This window comes from Anas platyrhynchos, chromosome 12 (genome assembly GCF_047663525.1).
Source record: "Anas platyrhynchos isolate ZD024472 breed Pekin duck chromosome 12, IASCAAS_PekinDuck_T2T, whole genome shotgun sequence".
In the NCBI taxonomy this organism is placed as follows: domain Eukaryota; kingdom Metazoa; phylum Chordata; class Aves; order Anseriformes; family Anatidae; genus Anas; species Anas platyrhynchos.
The window spans coordinates 4,094,605-4,116,306 of NC_092598.1; the positions used below are offsets into that span (position 1 = coordinate 4,094,605).

General features: G+C 35.7%; 1 protein-coding gene and 1 long non-coding RNA gene across 6 annotated transcripts in view; one reads left to right on the plus strand and one right to left on the minus strand.

Moving 5' to 3' along the window:
* Positions 1–21,702, minus strand: part of CDH13 (cadherin 13) — a 479,376-nt gene that overhangs the window by 7,672 nt on the left and 450,002 nt on the right. For 3 of the 5 annotated variants that reach the window (XM_072044040.1, XM_072044041.1, XM_072044042.1), the window contains 3 exons: positions 15,588–15,821; positions 13,929–14,144; positions 847–6,360 (listed from right to left, as the gene is read on the minus strand). In XM_072044040.1, the coding sequence (XP_071900141.1) occupies positions 6,275–6,360; positions 13,929–14,144; positions 15,588–15,821 (536 nt within the window). In that variant the 3' untranslated portion in view covers positions 847–6,274. Of the gene's footprint in view, positions 1–846; positions 6,361–13,928; positions 14,145–15,587; positions 15,822–21,702 lie in introns of those variants that run through there. The other 2 variants (XM_005020165.6, XM_072044043.1) reach the window with 1 other exon arrangement.
* The window catches only part of LOC110352837 (uncharacterized), a 27,951-nt gene continuing 6,249 nt past the window's right edge, over positions 1–21,702 (plus strand). The window contains exons 1-2 of the long non-coding RNA XR_005268775.2: positions 1–104; positions 3,456–3,530. This is a non-coding gene — a long non-coding RNA (uncharacterized lncRNA). The remainder of the gene's footprint in view (positions 105–3,455; positions 3,531–21,702) is intronic.

Here is a 21,702-nt window from a genome sequence, read left to right on the forward strand (position 1 = left end):
GCTAGGGGCCTGTCCATATGGACTGTACAGAAAAACAGACACCTGGATAGCACGCCACAGCCTGCCCTTCCCCTGCAGCATGGCTTCAGTTCTGTTAAACAAAGGTCAGTAAAGCAAATTAAACAAGTATGAGAATCCATAGAGGGAACTGATGGATGGGGCTCACTGAAGTGAGAAGTGCCACTGAGATTTCCAAATAAGATAAAATCTGGAATTGCTTGGGATTGGGATTTTTAGTATGCATTTTAAAGAAAAGGTCTGACCACAAAATTAGGCTCTAGGCTTCTATAGGAATTTTGTAAGCATGACTGCCAGAGTTTGGATATGTTTGGATTAAGGACTGGCTGGGACTAAATTCTCATAAACAACTTGATAGTGAAAAGCAAAAGTTTGGGAGTCTGATTTCACAAACTATCTGAAAAAATGTATTTCCAAGTCACAATGAAGTTTATTATCATTTAAGGGCATTTGTTCAAGCCTGACTCAAAGTAAATAATACTAGCTTTTGAATCAGCAATGCTCCTCTGAATCTTTTGGAGGTCCCTGGAGGTCTCCTTGCTGGGGACAGGCACTGGTATGTGATGAATGAACAGCACCTCTTATACTGAATTGCTGTATAATCCATAGGCTGAAACTTTAGAGGAATCTGTCAGCACAAAATTTATAAATATCACACAAATTCAAGCAGCTAGTGACTGCTTCACCAACAGCTTGTAAATAAAGGGCAATATATGTTGATTTATGTGCAGACCTGAAGAAAAGCTTGTATATTTTACATCATATTGACAGATGCAATGAATGTTACTACCTTATCACGCACCTTGCCTTTCCTGAGTAAACTATATATTAAAACTAGTTAGGTCAGCTTTAACTATGAATATTTTTTTTTTTTTTTTAACTGTACTAGTTGAAGGCTAGCTTTTCTCACAAATGTAAGCATGCTTTTGATTTTCCCTGCCTGTTTCCCCACTTGCCTCTCCAAACACTGCCCCAGTTCCCTTCTCCCTTTCATCCTGAAGCACTGCAGCTCCTGCTTTGACTTTCCTTCTACTGAAATCACTTATCAACCTCATCATATCTGACCTGTCAGCTGTCTTTGACACATTCTATCACATGCCTGGAAATCTGATGCTTCCCTCAGCTCCTGTGACTACATCATCCTGTCATTTTCCTACAAGGTCTGTAATCACTTTTCCTGCACATCTTTGTCTTATTCTTTACATTCCAGGTTTCTGCGGAAATTTTGTTTTCCCCACTTCAATTTCTTCCCTTTCTCTGTGCTACCATTCATACACATTGAGCGATTGCTTCAGGGCCAGCAGTTCTGAGATCTTACTCTTCCTACCTGTTTTTCCATTTAGGCTACAATATTGACCTCTACCTTTTCAACGTTTAGCAGACAGCTCTCTACAGCTAAAAACTTAGCTCTTAAATCTTTCCCCTAAAGCACTCCCTTCCAGTTCTTCTTTTGATTGCTCTGGACAACACTATCATTCTGCCTCTTATTCAAACTTAAAAAGTGAGACAAAATGGAGAACATTTTTGTCACAGAATCTTCTTTCTAGGTCTGTGTATTTAGGTTGCATCTTAATCTAGAGGATTCTTTCACACATCATCCCAAATGGCTGTTTCTAGCCATTCAAACAGTAAATATCCTGCCCAGGCACTCCTCAGCAGGTTTGTAACATGTTTTCACAGCCCTTGTCAAAATCAAGATACTATAGTTCATATCCTGACAGTCTTTTGCTGTACAGAGTATTTTCCTACTCTGCCACTTCAACAACGCCTCTGTTACTGTGACTCCATTGCTTCTTCCCTACTGCATGTCTTTTCATGGATCATCCCCACATGACCACTTTTTCATATTCATACACTATGACACCAACTTTCATTGACATGTTTTCAAAGAAACCTTTTGGGCTTTTTTTTTTTCTCTTTTTTTCCTCCCAGGCTTTCTCATGTAATAGGAGGAGCTCCCTGCAAGCATCTGTAAAAAGCTTTCTCCTTAGCATGTGTTACTTCTGACAGATCTACAAGAATCTTGACATTTAGCAATGGGTGATAAGACTACTATGAATCCAGCTCAGCCATTTCACCAGCCTTAATTAAAGTTTTGTTAAAATAATTTTTTCTAAACATTGATTGGAGGAATAGTACATATCCTTTGCTTCTGACTTTTAAAAGAGCTCCAATATTCAAAATTAGGGGGCTATAAAAGTTATGTAGCTAACCAACTTCAGTACTTCCAGTAAGACTATTCAAGACCAGATCTGTTTTGGTTCTTCCTATTGCAAACAATGGTGAATAAAAATATATATATATATTTTTTTGCTTGCATCCAATGGTGAAGTTAGACTAACTTTTAATTTCTGTGGTTAATGTCGAAGTTTGTCGATAAAAATTTACTTTCTAAAAATATTCTGATATAATCTTACAAGGTGTGTTATTGGACATGCACTCTGGCTAGTAATGCCCTTAAAACAAAATCTACAGAAATCAAAAATGACCAAAGTATTGTGCAGAAACCTTAATGATGAATATAAGCAGAGCTATAGAAATCACAGAACTGCTGTAGTATATATTCTCTGCAGATCTGATCAAGTATCTGGTTTGTATTTAAAATGTCTTTATTTTCCCAGCTGGATTGCTATTGTGCATTATTGTTTTCTATAGAGGAATTGTAGTTTTCTTGTTTGCTTTTATTTCTTTCTTCTGCCAATAAGGACCAAATGAAAGTTCCAGAAATACACACAGACTGCCAAAGTGTTAGGGCATTCTCATCTCTAAACAACCAACCTAAAGATGTCAGGCTTCAAGTGTTTATCCACTGACTTTAGTTTTGTTTTGTTTTGACAGATTTTCATGCATTTTATATTTACAGTTTCTGTTCAGCAACAGATTCTTACTATTTAAGGAATATTGTGAGTATAAAATGTGCAAATGCATGCAAGAACATTTGCTGACCCATGCTGACTAGCTCTTTTAGGAACCTAATGTCCTGGTAAGCCTGTACGTGGCAGGTTTAGATCTGTACATTAATTACCATTATGCCTAGTAATTATTTTATATTTGTAGTATTAGATGTAAAAATCATCACTATATTTTAGCTCATCTCAGCACTCAATTATTACACACCGTGTGTTAAAACCATGTTTTAAATGTGATTTTCTGTCTACCTACTACAAGTAGGTAGATTAATGGTTTGCTAGGTTGGACATGATGATCCATGATTCCAACTGTTTTGCTGTATACAGCTGCAGGTATGAAAGCCACAAAGGTGATGTGTACATCGTTGTTCTTTTATTGCCAATAGCCACGTCTCACCCCTTCGCTTTAGAGTATCTGGGGAATGCACAAGCAGCATAAAGCTAGCATAACTATATAGAACTTATTTTCTCCAGAACTCACTCTCAGTGCAGTCTCCAACGTTATCATCGCCATTTTTAACCTCACAGGTCTCTGCTCTAGCTCTTCTATTCCTGAGAGAAATGTTCAGCCACATTCCTTTTAAGATAGCAGTCAAATATGAGGTAAGTGAACTTTACAGCATTGTTCTTATGTGCTTGCTGTCTGAATTGTTACTAATATGGTTAATTTGTCTCAGATAAGAATTCAGGGCTCGTTATTGTAAATGGATGATGTTGGTTGGCATTAGTACTTTGGAGGATCATTTTTGCTTTTCTTGGTCAAGAAAATGAAAACTGGAAGTGTTTATCTGGATGGAGTGTAATAATGCTATAGGAATATAGGTCTAAGTATGCAGTTTAGGTTCATAATGTAGTTACCTAAGATGGAACAAAATCCCCTTTCTACTCCCACTAAAGTTGATTGGAAAGTCAAAAGGTTTGAAGTAGGTAGCAGAAGACTCTACAGGACTGATATCTGAATCATCATCTAGGTATCGTGGTTTCAGTCACTTGAATTGCTTCAAAAAAGGAGTAAGCCGGCTAATAAAGACAGTATCTATAATATCGATTTCTTCAATGACCGCAGCCACCTGTCTACTTCACAGTGGACTAATTTACTGTTTATTCCCTACTCTGATTCATATGATAAAAGACAATGGAGAAAAAAATGCACATAACTCTTTAAAACCATGAATGCATAATGCCCCATCTTAGGAAAAAAAAAAAAAAAGACAGCCTTTAGCATGTAACCTTGTTTACCATGGTTCAGGATCTGGAGAGCCCATGGTCCATCAGAACCCTCCTAATCAGCCAGTAAACAACCTCACTTGCCAAATTACTTCTACTTAGCTCAGAAAAGTATTTGTGATTTCCAAACACTTTACCTTTCTACATTGCAGCCTTAGCTTTCTCTGAACATGTTTGTAAATTAGTGACCCAAACCCCTGCTTATTTTAAAGAAACAGTAATAACTTGATTAATCCAAAGCCTTTGAAAGATGTGTACCTTATGAGACCAGACATGCTCCCTTCTTTCCCCATCGTTACAGATCCTGTGTCTTAAATGGCAGTTTAAACCTTATAAAAATTAAAGGCATTTAGGTTTCATGCTGACCCTCTGTACAGGAGTGAACTTTACCCAAGATGTATTCATCCTGTAATTCTCATTTAACATAGTGAAGAGAGTTAACACAGTTGAAGTCTGGAGTTCAACTCAGGCATGCTCCATTTCCTTAGATTTCCTTCAATTACCCTCTCATCAGAAATATTACATTAATCTCTGCATAATTTAAAGTCTTCATTACATCATGGACTTTATCAAAACCTTGGTAATGTTAAAGGAGTAATGGGAAAATGGAAGAAGAGATCAGAACCATGTTTTTGATTAGACAGTTAATCAACATTCAGGTACCTTTTTCCTGGCTTTAGCATCTATAAAAGAGCATTAATTAGATACACAGTTATTAATATAGCCTTCTTGTAGAACTTAGAAAAAATTGTTTTCATGTACATCACTGGTTGATTTGTTGTGGGTAGTTTTAAACACCAGAAGTATCATAGTGTTTGCACCACTTGCCTATAAATTATATCTTGTACATTTCTGTAAAAATAGTAATTTAATAACTATGTTATACATATATATATGTATATATATATATATATATACACACACTTTTTAGATAATAACTGTGTACGTTCACCTGTAACCTCTTCAGTGGTCCAATGCACTGGCTATGTTTTGGGTTGTGTGCCAAATTTTAGTGGTCACTAGTTTTGACTGTCCTGGAATTGTCTTCTGAAGGAAGAAGGGAATCTTTTCATTGCAACTCTCACTGCATTTGAAAGGCTGAAACAGCTGTCTCCAGACAGATAACACACAACCTTATTCCAGCAGCTAAAAAATCAATTTTTAGTATCAGGAGTAGCAGTAGGTATGCTTGTGGCTAGAGCAAATGCATGAACTCATTGAACAGTAATAACATTGTAAAAAAGGTTTATAAAGAAGAGAGAAGTAAGTGAATTTATCCTTAAAATTTGCAGCTTATAACATCACATAAATGGGAAACAAATTATATATGAGGAGATGATTCCAAAATTCTTAATGATAGGAAAAACACAGTATGCATTAGTACTGTGTATGTGAAATGAGTGTCTTATAATTCTACTCAAAGCTCCAGTAGGCACTCATATATCAATGTCAATATTTAACTTCGGGAGCTAAAATGTCGGCATGTGCTAAGCAATTGGCCAAAATTGGCAAGACTGGGGAGAAACATGCCAATCCAAACTAATCAGCTTGCACAGGGGAATAGGTTGCTCAGGCTGAAGTCGTTTTCAAAGGGTATCTGTTTGACACCAGCAGATGATATTTCCCAGTCTCTCGCACACTGCTAACTCATTTATTATAAAACTATACTGGCAGATCTGGAACAGTGCTGATATACACCAACGCACTCTTCTAACTTCTTGCACTGGCCTTGCTCACTGCTGAATCCTTGTTTCTGCTTCTCCTACTTGTCTTGTACCTACATATACGCACCCTATTGGGCTGTTCTTGTGATGTGCAAAATGTACATGCATGTAGGTAATACTAAGGCAAAAGTTCAGCAACTAAAAGACTTTGAAATTCAGAAGCATATATTACCCAGTGCAGTGCTATGTTTATGTAATACAACTCATATTTACATGTACTACAGATTTGACATATCTTACTGGGGGTGATGTAATTTCTCTGGTAAAGCAGCTAATAGTGTAGATATTTTATTTTATATTTGACATTGTTACAGATTTTAGTTGATACTTTGCCAGAGCAATGTCACCTTCATTTGACCAACACTAAATAAATTCTCCCTTTCTTTTCCAATTCGTTCAAAACAAAACAATTGCAGAGGTGATTACCTGCAGTCTGGAAATGCATTTTCCAATGCTGTAATCTGATAAACTTAGCTGAACAACTGGAAATATTCAGAAAGTGAAATTAATAGGTACAGTTTTGAAACAGTAGCATTGAACAAATCTAATTTCTCATTAATGCATAAAAAATATATATAAAAAAACAGCCTTTTAAAGCACAGTATAACTTTAAGCAGTCAGGTCTCAACTTCCATAGGTTAGTTTACTAATAGTTATCAGTAAGTAGAATATATGCATAAATAAATTCGTGAATCATAAGGGTTGGAAAAGACTTCCAAGATCATCTGGTCCAACCATCCCCCTACCACTAGTATTACCCACTTAACCATGTCCCTAAGTACCACATCTAACCTTTTATTAAACACCCCCCATTTTGTAGTCTATCACTTTTCCTGGACAGCCTCTCTAGATGTTTATTTCAGCAATGTTATTTCTCAGATCTCTAGGTGTACACTAATCCCAACTTACTTATAATTACTAAAAGAATCAACTAAAAAACCCTCCTTTTTAGCAAAAATAAGCATGTATAATATGTTTAGCAGACATGGAAGAGGAGAGATCAACAGAAAATTGCCAAATTTGGCTTTGGACCAGACTTCAAAATATATATATATATTTAAAGAGGAACTATAAGCATGAGTGGCATGAATACTAACCAATGACCTATACACACTAGGTGTATAGGTAAAGAAGGGTCTTACAATGTAGGTTTGCAATATTCCAGATATCAATAGCATTTAAAAGGACTTAAGTATCATCAACTGTCTAGCAGAGAAGCAAAAGTAACATCATCTAACCTTCAGGCCCAATCTAATCTTTCTATTCAGTTTCAATATCACATATCACATTTAAAACTGAACATCAAGCTGTCAGCATAAAGAGCATATTCTGAGGTGTTGGGATGTCACAGAGTGGGGAAATATCCAAGGAAGTAGACACTTAAAAGAAAAAAAAAAATCCCATTGTGTGTAGTAGCCATTATTGACAGAAAAAAATAATGAAGTGGTAACCAGTTCAGTTCTAGTTTTTAGTCACAGTCCACCCCAGAACAATTCAGATAATTAATGCTAAGTTATGTATTTTGCTGACTTTAAGTGGTCACTCAGAAATACAAAATATTATAAATCTACGGTTTCTGTTCAGAAAACGAAAACATAAATGTTCCTTTGAATTCATACCACTAAATGGTCTATCAAACCAGTCTCTTTAAATTTTCATTGCATATCTACAGAATAACTGTCAGGAATGATATTACAGATTTAAAGGAACTAGCTGTATTTGCTTTTTTATTTATTTATTTTTTTTACATCACAATCACACATCTTCTAACCTGTAGTGTTTTTTCAATTGGTATATTTCTGGAACATGTTTGAATGGTTTAAAATGTACAAAACCTGTCACTTCTTACCTAATTAACTCAATAAAACTTAACATAATTAAGTACATTTTAAATATGTTTATGTATAATTTGAGGGTATTTCTACTTGTCATGTATATGACTAGGTATAACATCCTCTGTACAATTATGTATGTGCATATGGACTTCTGTGTTATTTCAAGCCCCATTTACTTTAGGTGGGCTCCCAAAGCCAACTGCACAACAGGTTGCAGAACTGAGTACACCTACACAGAAATTAGAAGACTTGACACAGATGTCTGTGGTACAAGTAAAACTCACATCATGACAATCTCGATTTGACTACGATCCCTTAACCCTTAAACTATCCTTCCCTTACTAGAATGTAATCAAGCAAAGTATCTAAAGAGACAAAAAAAAAAAAAGGTATTTTTCTCTTACACATATTCAAGAATGTGTCTCTGTTCACTGATAATCTAGCAGTAACAATAACGATGTTAATACGAAAAAAGCACCTGTAACGAAGATAATAAGTATTAAAGTAATAGAGGGAATTGCTGGTGTTACTAGTTTTAGGAATTGAGATTTATACCTCTGGAACTCACTGATTGTCAGTATTTCCAGTTACTTGGGTATTGTCATTTAGGTACCACATTATATACCCACATGGTATGTACTCTAATGGAAGAAAAGAACTTTAATTAGACTTGTGCAAACAAATAACTTTTACAGCAAAACTCTCCCTGGTTTTTGAAATTCTGGCCAATATAAGAATATTTTGCTTCTCAGAAATGGGAAAGTTTCTTCAGCAAAATTTCCTAGTTGTACTAGTTAAATTTTTGTTTTGTTTTAATTATCACTGCTCTGAAAAGTAGAAAAATGCTAAAGAAGATTAAAATATGCTAAAGCAACCTAAAAGGTTCAGGATAAATATAAAAAAATTTACATGTATATATTGTTTTTAGCAAAGTCACATTTTGTAACAAGCTCCTCTGAAGCTTCCTCTTTAGAACAGGATTTTTTTTTTTTTTTTTTTTGGGGGGGGGCAGGGGGGGTGGAAAGGAACAAAAATCCTACAAAAATAAATACTAGTTGAGCCCTGAAAAACTTAATTACACAATTGTCTAAGACTCAGCCAAGCCATTCACAGAAAAGACTGAAAACTGAATCTGTGGGTAACCAAACTGCACTTGTGAACAGAAAGAGAAATGACCTTAAAGGTCTTTTCCATTTGAAAATTTCTGTGATCTGTCTTAATCTCATGCCATTCAAGAATGTATTGCTTCAGTCTTCAGACATTTGATGTTCCTGCATAAATAACACAGAATGTACTAGAGATACAGATGTTTCCATTGCTTTGGAAAATGAACTGAGTGAACAATAACACTTTAAATCTGCCTGTCCATGTTCAGGACAATTCAAATCTGTCAGCTAATACCATTTAAATTTTTCTAATGGTTTAATACCAAACATGTAATTTACGAGGAAAAAAAATAAAACATTGTCTATTGATACTGTAGCTGCATGCCTCAAACCAGAAAAATATTACGGTAGGGGAGGAGGGGCATTAAAATTGGAAAAGTGAATGTAGTTAATAGAAGTTAAATTCAAGATTGTCTTTAAGGCTTCCTTGCAATCACAGTACTGACATCTGTCCAAGTCTCTGTTTTTCAACACACCTGAGGCCTTTCATTCTCAGTTTAACAAATTAATTCCAATGTAGAGACTTCCAGCTCATTTAAAGTCTTCATAGCACTATTTCCCCTCCAGCCTCTCACCTTACTTTCTGTTCATAGTAAGTATTTTGCTTAGTAGGTTCAAGTCAATTGGCCAGGTTAAAAACAACAACAAAAACAACCATGAACCAAACCAAACAAAAACCACATACACACACACAAAAAAAAAACCTTATCTTAGTTGACTGTCAACTACTGATATCGCTTTTTTTTTTAACATGAAGTGTTTAAATTTCCTTGTGAGAAAAAAAAATAGACTAAGTAAAATATTATTTCTGGTGTGACTGACCTACTAATGAATGCTCCAAAGTCTCCTTGTTCAAGACATGACTGCTGTGTTTTTGAATCTTATTTCAGTACCTTGTTTCAATAAATTTGAATCTAACTTCATCTTTTATGTTTGTAAAATATAAAAGGAAATATGAAATGCAATTATCATTCTATGATTAGCCAATTAAGTGAAATAATTATTGTCAAATTAAAATTCCAGAATTCAAACAGTCCCTTAAATAATAATATAAATATTTTGTCATTGATATAAAGCCTAATCCTGCCAGCTAGAGTAGTTCTTTTGCAGATTTCCATAGGGTTTTTGTTGCTGAGCTTATTATGACATTATACACAGATTTGTTTTTGATATTTTACCTTTTTAACTTGTCATGTTTTCCTCATCACTTGTGCGTAACTAACTCAAATCCTAAAAGTTCTTTAATCTATGTCTTTGACTTGACTTGTTCTAGCCGAATTTTTCACAGAAACTTTCTCTGACACATCATTCCCAGTGTAGAAAAAGAACAGCTTTACCAATCTCAATATATCTTGTGATGAGATTGCTGTTAAATGTAAAACATACACTTAACAGTCATTTGTTTTTAAATTGATGAGAATTGAGCAAAATTTGCAGGGACTGCTATTCTCCCTTTTAGGTATTTTTCATTCAAACCTAAATTAAATGTCAGCTACCACTTTGTAGGTTGCAGTAAGGGGCCTGCTTTCTCTCCCTCTCATCATTAGGAAATTTGTAGATATTCTCTTGTTGAAAATGTTTGGGAGCCTTCCAGAGGTACTGTCTGTACCTCTAGTGTTTTTGAGCCCCTCACTTTGGTTACATTGAATCTGAACAGAGCTAATTTACCTGTGTCAGTTGAAAATATGAGGAAATGAGTGAGCAGTAAGGAACAACATAGGCCATCTCAGGCTCAGCACCAGTCATGCCCCATAACACACGTTTTTTCTCCTGCTTTTCCCTTCCTCAAGTATGATTTTTGTAGTCCTGCTCCCTGACTAGGAACCCAGATCTAGTTTTTGATATCTTCTTCTTCCTCAATCTGAATTACTAAAGTCTAAGTTATATCTGAACAAATTGGTTCTATGTTGCCTGCAGTAGGACCTTTAAATCAACTGTTCATTCAGCATCTTTTAATTCCACCAAACAGCTTATTGTTTTGTTGTGGAAAAGCTGCAGTCTGCCCATATACTTCATTATCTCACATTTCTTACTTCTGATTGACAAGAACCCCTAAAATTTCTCTTGTTATAAGTATATCTGGGCAACTCTCTAGTCTGTATACCATTATCCCTCAATATCCTGAACACAGTAGGCAGCTACAGAATAGGTGAGACTGCTGCTTTTTGCATGCATTACAGTTTTAATCAGGCTCTTCAGTTCTATGCTGAGTTACTTCAGAAATCTGCCACATATGACTTCTTCCATGACTTACAAAAGAGGCACATATTCTAAGTATAGATAATAATTGTACCATTTAAATGATAATACCAAGATGTTTTGTAAAGGGAGGAAATTCATGCAGGGCATTTTTATCATGAACAGCTCTTTCATAGGGCTATCTATCCTCACACCAGATGTCAAATACAAAAAGAAATACTTTGGCATGAATAACAAAGTTCATTTGACTGAAGGATTTACCTCCTAGGAACAAGAGCCTCATAAAACATAAATACTGGGAGCAAAGTGAGCCTCGTAAGGGCTTTTGCAAAAATTAAACCCATAACTTGCCACTAGAAATGGGATATTTCATCTGTTCAATAAGCACTAAAGTTCTCTTTGTTTTTATGGCATCGTAATCTTTGATTACTCTGATAAATATTTGGACTAGACAAAACATTGCAATGGAACTAATCGCAGCTATAAACGAACTGTGTGTAGAAATGAATTGGGAATGCAATGATACCAGCACATTCTATGATTTTATAGAAGTTCAGATACAGAACCACATTATTTAAACTGTCTCATGGCCCCATTCTTTCACATCTCTCTGTCTCCGTCTGCACCTAAGGAAAATGCTTGTTATGGTTGCTGGCTTTGCACAAACATGAATAGATAACTGTACCAGACATGGAGTATTACCCTCCCTCTGCATGACTGGGTGAACGTGAAATACACAACTAAATAGTAGCAAATGTTGGCAAAGAAAAACAATGCAGTCCTGTGCTGAAGACTACATCTGGCTATGCTGAAACCTAGCTAGAGAATTCATGCTATCACTTACAACAACTGTGTACAAACACCCTTAGTCTCAAGGAGGAGATCCTTCCCCATCCCTTCAACTCACCTGCAATATCCCTTTGTTTTGGTTTTATTGCTCAGAGAACAGACTGGTACCAGTAAGTAACGCTGAACAAACTGCTGGCAGATTACGTGCACATTCTTACTCCACTTGTTGCTTAAGATTACAGTTCTTTTTCTCAATACTTACTATTACAGCACTCTGAAGGAATATAAGACTTGCCTAGAAAGGCTTGAGGCATGTCTTATTTTTTCATGTTGTTAAGACTATTCAGTGCTACTTAATCTTTTACAGTAGGAGAGGGAATCCCTGTGTCATTCTGAGCACCATGCAGTGCTCAGATGCCAGGGGCCTATATTCCGCCCACAGTTCAGCTGGGGAAGATCTGTAGTCAGAAGATCAACTCAAGAAGCATTTTCCAACACCTAGAACTGCTTTTTATAACTCAATCTAAGGAAAGTGATCTGACCTCTTTGGGGGCTAGAAAATGTCAACATGAATACTTTCAAATGCAAATGCTTTTCTCCACCCAATTATATTCTAAGCAGATGCAATAATGTAAATAAAGTTCAAGCACAAATCATATCTAAAAATGTTAGCCCAGTGGTGAAAGTCATGCTTAGTGTAGCCTCAGCAACATTTATGAAGTGGTAACAAGAATATATTTGAATCAACGGGCTGCATATTTATATCACTGATGCAATGGTGTCATGTACTGTCACATATTTCTAACATATTACTTCTAACAGCTGAAGTCTGCGTTTGTTTCCAGTTGACTAAACTCAGAACAACTGAAGCAAAGCCAATGGAGATACTTCAGATGTCACTGATTGGAACAAAGAACAGGAATTTGCACTTAGCATTTATATAGTCTTTTTCATCTTCAAAGAGCATCACAAACATCAGCTACTTCTAATTCTCTCACAATGACCTTCATGCTAACCTTTTGGGATAAAAGTAATATGTTATAAGAAAAAAAAAAATTGACACTGTGTGTTATCAAGCATACACCAAGCCTCAGATGCGTAAACTATATCTGCCTTGACCTCTACCTCTGCCTCATGGTAGGCTGTACCTCATCAAGAATATATGGCCTTTTACTATGACTCAGGTAGTATTTCACCATGCAATGCATTCTGCTAACATTAGATGATGGTAATAATCCTTGAATAATAGTTTACTACAATAGGGGATACAGTAATTCCTTTTTAACAGACATCAAAAAATTGCTGAAAACCGTCACAGGGCAAGGCAGGTACATATCTAGGTTAGACGTCAAAATTCTGTAGCTTTGAATTTCTACTTTGCAGTTATTCTGGGATTTCCTTTTTTATTATTATTATTTTTTATTAATCACCTTCTGATTCAGATTAGGAATTTCATAAGACTTTTAGAAAGCTTTCTCAGAAGCAGCAGAAGCATCCTCTGTATGCATCAGTTCTCTCTCTCCCCCAACCCAGATGTGCAATTCTGATTATCAATTTTGTCTGTCTCTAAGGCCAGAATCGTGAGTAAGTTCCTTATGTTCCAGTTGCTTGTGCACTTCATACAGAGGAATAGATCGAAGCAGGCAGTACTCATTTTCATGGTGACCCAGAATAGCTATTGTTATAAGAACACCTTTAATCTCCTGTTTCTGATTTTGAATTGAATTCAAGTGGGGAGAGATGAAAGAAAGTGTCTCACAAATCTGTTACTACAGCTGGTACTTCTTAGTTTATCATATGCTAGCTTTAATTCACTTTGATTCTTAGAATTATTGCTTCTATTTCTTAATTTGACAACCAGGCATTTTTTGCTACTTTGTGAGAGTGAAAAAGCCCTCCCCTCCTACTTTAATGTAGCTACTTCCTCAGGGAAAAAATAAAGTTACTGCATTATGCTATCAATGTATGAATTTAACTTCTCCCTTGGTAAGTTTTCTTATAGAGTGCACAGATAAGCAGCTAAATAACACTTCATTACTTACAATTAAGGAAAAGACTTACAAAATAAACTGAAGAGTGAAAGAAGGATCAGGGTCATGCTGATATGAAGGGAATCAGTTGCACTGCAGTCCATTCTGGATTTCTTGCAGGAACACACTTGTAATTTCAGTTCTGTGTTGTTAGTCAGAGGTGGTTTTCCAGAATCTGTCACTGAGATTGGGATGTTGTAATTGGCCTTTTTCAGGTTTTGAAGCAGGACGACCTGGGCATGAGTATCTGAAAAGGATCAGGAGGTAAGAATTAGCCAAATAGTAGTCACTTGGGTAAGAAGAGGAATCTGTAAACAGTATCAGATATGCCACAGTTACTCATGGAAATTAAGAAGAAAATGAGAGCACTCTAAGAAAAAGATTAGAGAATTGAACTGAATTGAAGAGAACTGTACTTCTTACATAAAGAAGAGGCAGTTACAGAAATTCTTTCAGGGGCTTACAGCTAATTGCAAACATATTCCAAACCCCATCAAAAGAAAGACTTTCAAGAGTCCCTTTTGTTTAAATATATTATTTGGTCTTCAAATTATTGGCAGAGTTTACTGTGGAAATGAATATACTAAAGAAATGCTAAGGCATGTCATCCCCAAAGCAACATGAGAGGGAAGAACTTATCTATTTGCCAAAGGAAAATTCCCTTCTTGCAAGGAAGCACAGGTGAAACTGTTTAACTGCTTCCACAATTTCACTAAGGCAGCAGTGAAGGGAAATAATGCCCCTTCAGATCCACAGTTCTGCTTCATCTAAGCAACAGTGAGACTTAACAGCTCTTAGTAGCCAGGTGTGCTCTTTCAGGAGGTTTAGCACAGAGTGGTTTCATCACTGGCAAACAGGGAAACAGCAAAGAAAATGACTCCTTCACACTGTCCATGATAACCTTCAGGCAGGCATAGACATTTTTAGTCCTTTCTAAGCAGAATATGAAATGAGTTGCTAAAAGTCCAGAGAACAGTCTTGCTGAAAGAGACATGGGGAACATCGAGCTTAACATAAGCAGTGTGCCACTGCAACGATTGAGACAAAGTGGATCCTTGGCTGCATGTGTAGGCACATCACTAGCAGGGATAGGGATGTGATCATCCAACTCAGTGTCAGGCCACTCATGGTGTACTGTGTCCAGTTCTGGTCCCCACAATTCAAAAATGCTCTTACTGATGATAGTATATATATCCAGTACATTTGGGTATTGTATTTGTGAATTCTAAAGTTCAAATACATGAAATCATGGAGTTTTTCAGGTGTACTGCTAAAGCCCATGCAAAAGATCCATGTTGTCCTATAGCAAAGCTTTGTGCATCCCTTGCAATCAAATTCCATGGAAAAAAAAATATGGTAACCTTTACAAAATTATAAGTCATCAGTAGACATTCTTTAAAGCAATACTAAAAGAGAAAAGTTTGGACGATGTATTAAGAAGAGGAGAAAAAATCTTGTGTAAGACAAAATGCAGACAAACTATTAGTATTTCCCACCAGGCAGCTGGTCCTAGAAAAAAACACTGGACAGCAGCAGTAATGGATTCATCCTGCAGGACTTCCATGCACTGCTGCTGTTGAATTCACATAATGAACAACCTCAAGGTGATTATACTGTGAGTTAGAGGCAAGAAGACTGAATGCATAAGAAAAATAAATAAATAAATACATACATAAATAAATAAACTTACTGTTAATCTTGCTGATTCTCCACAATTTTTCTGGGCCGGATTGCTTACTCAGTTCAAATTTAAATGGATCTGTGTTGGGATGAAGGTCTTTGTCTGATGCTCCTAGTACCACTACTCTGAGATCTTTTGCGTCATCACAGACTTTTGCCAGTGTTGGATAAAGGGATGGGACATTGTCATTGACATCCTCCAAGGTGATGTGTAAAGTTCCTGTACCTGTAGCAGGAGGGTTACCTAAGCAAAGAAAGAACACAAGTGTTTATTAAATCATACTTCATAAACATTTCTCTTATTCTCTTGGCATGCTTGCCAAGGAAAATAATTTTTATATGTCTTCCTTCTTTTACATGAAAACTACTGCTTCAAGATATTGAAGAGTCACTATTGTAAATTGTTGCTATATTTTCAAAATGCACCCTGTCTGTTTCTCTACAGTATGTACAATTATTCTAAGGAAACCTCTGGGAGAATAATATTTTGAAGTCAAAATGAGATTAGGACATGAATAGGTATCTGGAACAGAAGCTGTTCATGGACACATACTGAGAGAATGATAGTGGGAAACATCCCCTATATAGACAGTGTGGTATTAAAAGAACCAATAACAAGACAAATAGGAGGAAAAATGACAGCAGAAGAGAATCAATTTGTATGGTTGGGACCCATAAACAGACCAGGAGCAGATCATTCCTCAACAGCCCTTAGGCCCAACGTTTACTTATGTTGTGAAGTAAAACCTGTCAGCCTGCAACTCTAGAAAATTAGATCTTTTATTTTCCCAGAGCCATCCTGTGCTAGCAGTGGAGTTTCAAGCTTTCTTGAATTATTTGCCAGGCTGTCTCAGCCTTGACCTGAAAGATCCAGTTTCAGAGGTGAGGATGGTGTTTATTCACCATGGTACCAGGACAAGCCTTTACACTGAGGCTGTGACTGACAAACCAGCCGTGGCACTGGAAGTGTTTGTAATGGAGACATCTGCCCACTGGGAGCCAGACTGATCCAAGCACCTCATTTCACAGAGGTCAGAGAGGAGCTGACAAGTGGTAATAACTTTCAGTCACTACAGATGTGTGCCATGGTTGAGCCAGTAACCTACTGATTTTGGTCTAAATATCAAAATTGTATTACAGATCCCTTTGCTATCCCATTTGGATTGATCTAAAAGTTTTCCAAAAGGACATTTTTTCCTTCATTATATACCATATTTGCTAATTTCCCACTTTAAATGCTAAACTTACTGAAGAGTTGTTTGTGTTGCTCATTTCACTGGTTTACTATTCAAGATCTGTAATCTCTGCACTTCCCTTACCTATAAACCCCTCAGCAGGTAGAAAGGATTCAAGAGATTGTTCTTAACCTGTAAGGCAGTACTGCAATGTGTGACAGTGGTTTTGAGTTTATCATTGAAAGAGGTACACTTTAGCAGCCCACCAAACTATGGAATTACTGCTGCACTGTGAGTGCATAGCAAGGGAGTAGTAAATACTCTGTGGTCTGGATCTGATAAACTCCTAACTGTAACAGAATGCAATTAGTCCTTTCAAATAACAAATGTTACTAATGGTGACACTTCATCTGTTTCATGCACACATAAATGCATAACAAAGACAGAATTTTCATAGTTCCTTAGCTCCCCCCCATCTCTCACTTTGTCATCAGGAGGTTTAGGGTTGAGTTCTTTTTAATGAAAAAGAAATTATTTTTCACTTTTTATTGGACTAATTGAATTTGCAGAAAGACTCCAATACATTTTTTGTTCTTGATATATTATTAAGTAAAGTCATACAGCAGAATGGATGAAAAGACATTCGAGTATTTGAAATATGATCATAAAAGCCAGCCTTTCATGCACTTAATTAAACTGCTGTCTTTAATTTTGAATGCATTATTTCCACACTGGACTGATAATGTCATATGCACTGCCCTTCTTATCTTTCTCTGAAGTCAGTAATATTAAAATCTGCCTTTTGAAATTAAGAAGCCAACAGCATTATGAATGTACTGTTATTTTGTCAAATGCAGATATGGCTGCATTTTTTTCTGCTATGTTAATGTTTCACTATCTTTATATGGCTTATGGGCCAGTCAACTATTACGCACAAATAAGGAGAAAGGAAATTGCTTCTGTCCATTTCAATGACTTATTCTCTGGTTGTTTTATTTCTAATGATTCAAACAAAATCTTTCAGTGATTTATAAAGTCTTCCAAAAGAAAAAATAAGCTAATGTCAAGGTCATAAACTGATGCTTGTTAACATGCATGTCATAAAAAATGCAACAAAAAATGAATCAAGGAAAAATGGTCACAACATATCCATTGGGAATATATGACTTTTATAAATTTGACAGTAATATGCCTTTGAAATAAGAAACACTCAAAAATCCCATGATCTCTAGACAGCTCTAGTTTTGAAATGAAAGAGTTCCTTAGCATATTTAAATTCTGAAATAAAACTTCTAATTTTTATTGTAAAACTTTAGCTGAAAGGATAATTAAGGCTCAAACCAAGGGCTCAGTCTGATAACCCTTGGAAGCACCTTTACAAAAGAGCTCAGCTCCCATTTTTGCCACTGAACTGGCTATTCCTACTGAGGCTGAATTCTTTGAACCTGCAGGCACTTAGAATCATTTGGGACAGAGAAAATTTCACATTCCTCCTAAGGCTCCCACAAGTGGCATAGCAGTGAACACACTATAGCATATGAATGAAATCTCATCGTGTTACTCATTACTCACATATGTAAAAGCTGCTAAACAGACTGAAGGATGGCTAGTTTGGATACTGAAAGAAAATCAGAGCTTGGTATTGAATCCTGATTTTAATAATCTAGGTCAAAACTGAGAACCTTAATGAGTAATCTTCAATGAGACAGTAATGCAGGTAAGGTCTTCCAAGTTAGTTACGGTCTGTGAGACTGAAATTGTGGTTGGGAACACTAAAAATGTACAGATTTGTCTTAGATCATGCTGCAATTGGAAATCTATGATACATTATCTGAATTGCATTAGGACTGTTAATGTCTTCATATCCTAGCATTAGACCACATAAAAAGCTTCTGATAGCAGTCTTCAGTTCAGCAATAGCTACTGCTGTTGTAAGATGCAATGAGCAAAAAATAGACTAAAAAAAGTAGTTCTATTTCATGAGTTAGATACCACCTTAGAATATGATGGGATCTATTGTCTGTGGATCAGAATCTGTAATGGAAAGAACTGTTACTAGAAGATCTAGATGTTAAATTTTAGTGCTATCAGCATAAATGACTGTGTTGCTACCTTTACTTTAAAGAACAGTATCAAAAGAAATATTATAGAAAAATATAATGTGTATACTTTTATTTAGTTGTATTTTAATGAAAAGCTAGGCAGAATCATATCAGAATTATTAGTATAATGTCTTGAGATATGAGCCCTCTATAGAAAAACCTGGCCAAGAAATTTGAAAACTAGCGTTCAGCTTTGGTCCAGAAAGTTCCCATAGGAACAATGATGGCATTTAGACATCTAACTACTCAAATGAGGCTGCGAATCAGGTAGTTAGATTCTTAAAAGATACCAATTATGGACAGCGATGGCCATGGACTAAGATGACATTTCTCTGAACTATCAAGACTTGCATAAAATGGCATGTCTAACAAGCAATCATATGGTTGAATGGCTGATGATGCATTTAATCTGAGCATAACATTTTTATGGACATGAAGAGACATTTCATGTTCCCCTTTCTAATTTTCTTACAGAGATGTGATGTTGTTGTATACAGATTTCTAATATGGCTGAACTATGCTTCCTGAAATTAAAGATGATATTTGGACTGTTTTGAAACTGAATTAAGATATTCCTCATCAGTGTATCTTCCAACAACAACTATTTTCATTTACTTGACATGACAACAGAAATACAGAGTTGGCAAACACCACGCAGGAAGTGAGACTTTCAAATATGCCTAAGCACAGTAAGAAACCGAACATCTTTAGAAGTCAGGGAAAGTCAAGGGCTTAATTTTTGGGGGTATCCAAAGGAAATGTCATGTGACTGAGGATTGCCTGCATAGCATCCTATTTAATTGCACCTGAATTTCTATCCTACAGTTCGTATCATAAAAGTTTGATAGACGGTTCCATGCTGCATGAGTAAGTCCGCAATCATGTCCAAATGTCTCACCACACTTTGTGTAGACATAGCTACAGAAGCTTTAAAGTAGTCAGTGAAGATGTTAATAGCTATGTAGCATCAAATCATTTATATGAAAGTTGGTTTTATACGATGTTAACTCAATACGTGACTTTCATGAGAGCATTTTGAGTTCACACATTTGTTTCACTCAATGCTAAGGAAGCCCTGGGAAACATACCACTGGCTGTACCAGCATGTGGGCCATGCCAGCCTGACATTTTCACATGCAATGGTGTTTTCCTCCATTAACCGAGCAATAACAACAAAAATAACACTGGGAAAAACTAATTAGGCACTTCACTGTTGGAACAGTTTTCATGTTTAGACCCTACATTCACTTCTAGGAGTAGGGCTGGGCGTGCAGTGGTTAAGCATAGACATCCATTTACACTGAATTGTCGGCATGTACTTACAGGAGCCAGCTAGAATGATTGTTCTAAAATGGTAGAATATTTGCAAGATGGAAACGTTGTTTAAATGCAACATAAACAAACACACACACAAACAAAATAATGAAAGATTTAGTCCTTTTCTTCCAGCTTTCCTATTTTCAAGTGCCAACATTAGCCTAAATGACCCTGAATACGTTATACAAGCATTCAAAAACATACTCAGAACTTAGAAAATGAACAGTTCGGGACATCTGAAATTACGGTGAATTTAGATTATTCTTGAAAATGTTCTTAAGTATGTATCCAGGTAAAACAATTACTTGAACACTGCTACTTAAAATGATATTCTTCAGTTAGCAGGCCTCTAAAATCAAATAATTAAACCTATATTATCCATCCTTCATTAAGCTTTGAGTTCTGAATTTTATTTTGTTTTTTTAATTCCAAAGTCCCTCTTTGGAATAACCGAGATATATATCTTCTAGAATTGTGTTTTTAAAATATATATATTTTTTAATTTGTAGATTTAAAGGATATTATTAGCTAAACAAATTGGATATAACAACATTTTTTCAGCTAAACTGAATTTCATTTGTGAAAACCAACATGAAAATCTTCAAGAAATATTTTCTCTTTGAGCTTGACTTTTTTTCTCGTTTGACACTAAACTTGATTTGATCTAAAGCAGAACAAGTTGCACAAGGGATAAACAAGTATTATCAAACACAAAAATAATTTTCCACATGCTATGTGAAAGGTAGCCTTTGCTAAATCAGATGAAAGTCAGTTTATACTTGTACATAATACAATTTGTTTTGTGGTGCGGTTAAGAAACAAAGGATTGATAATCAACTACCAAAATCCCAAGACACAAAACATAAAGAGTTAAGGCATAAGAATACATGTTTTTACTTAAGCTTGGAAAGTTCACCTAATGGCATCAAAAGCTAAATGTATAAATTATTCTGTTTATAAGACATTAATGTTTTATATCTTGGTCTTTACAGCAAAACAATATTTATAGAACTGCTTTTACAGAACAATGTTTAATTAAGAATGATTAGGTAAAAAAGGAATTTAATTCAAATTAATATACCTTCTTTTTGAAGAGCATTGGAGATCAGGGATTCTGGTGGTATTTATCAAATTTCCAAAGAAGAAAAATCAACTGCTTTAAAGAATCCAGTGGCTACATATATGTAGATCTAAGCCATAGTACTGCTAGAAGCTAGAACAGTATTTTAGGAAGAATAGAGCATGAACTGTCCCTTTCTATATGCTCATTATGAATGGTAAAAAGATTTCTGCACTATTTTGTTCTTACTGAATTAAGCTTCCAGAACCATCAAATTAATACATATTATTTATGTCCTTCTATGTCATGATGCAGAAATTACAAGGCCATTTAATTCCTAGAGCAAGTGGTTTGTCCTCTGCCAAATCTGTAGGGTATCCATTGCCATACAGATTTTCTCTCAAGCTGATAGAATGGAAATTATTTATTTTCAGTTTTGCTATTTATGGTTTATCATTTAGCAGTGTTTTT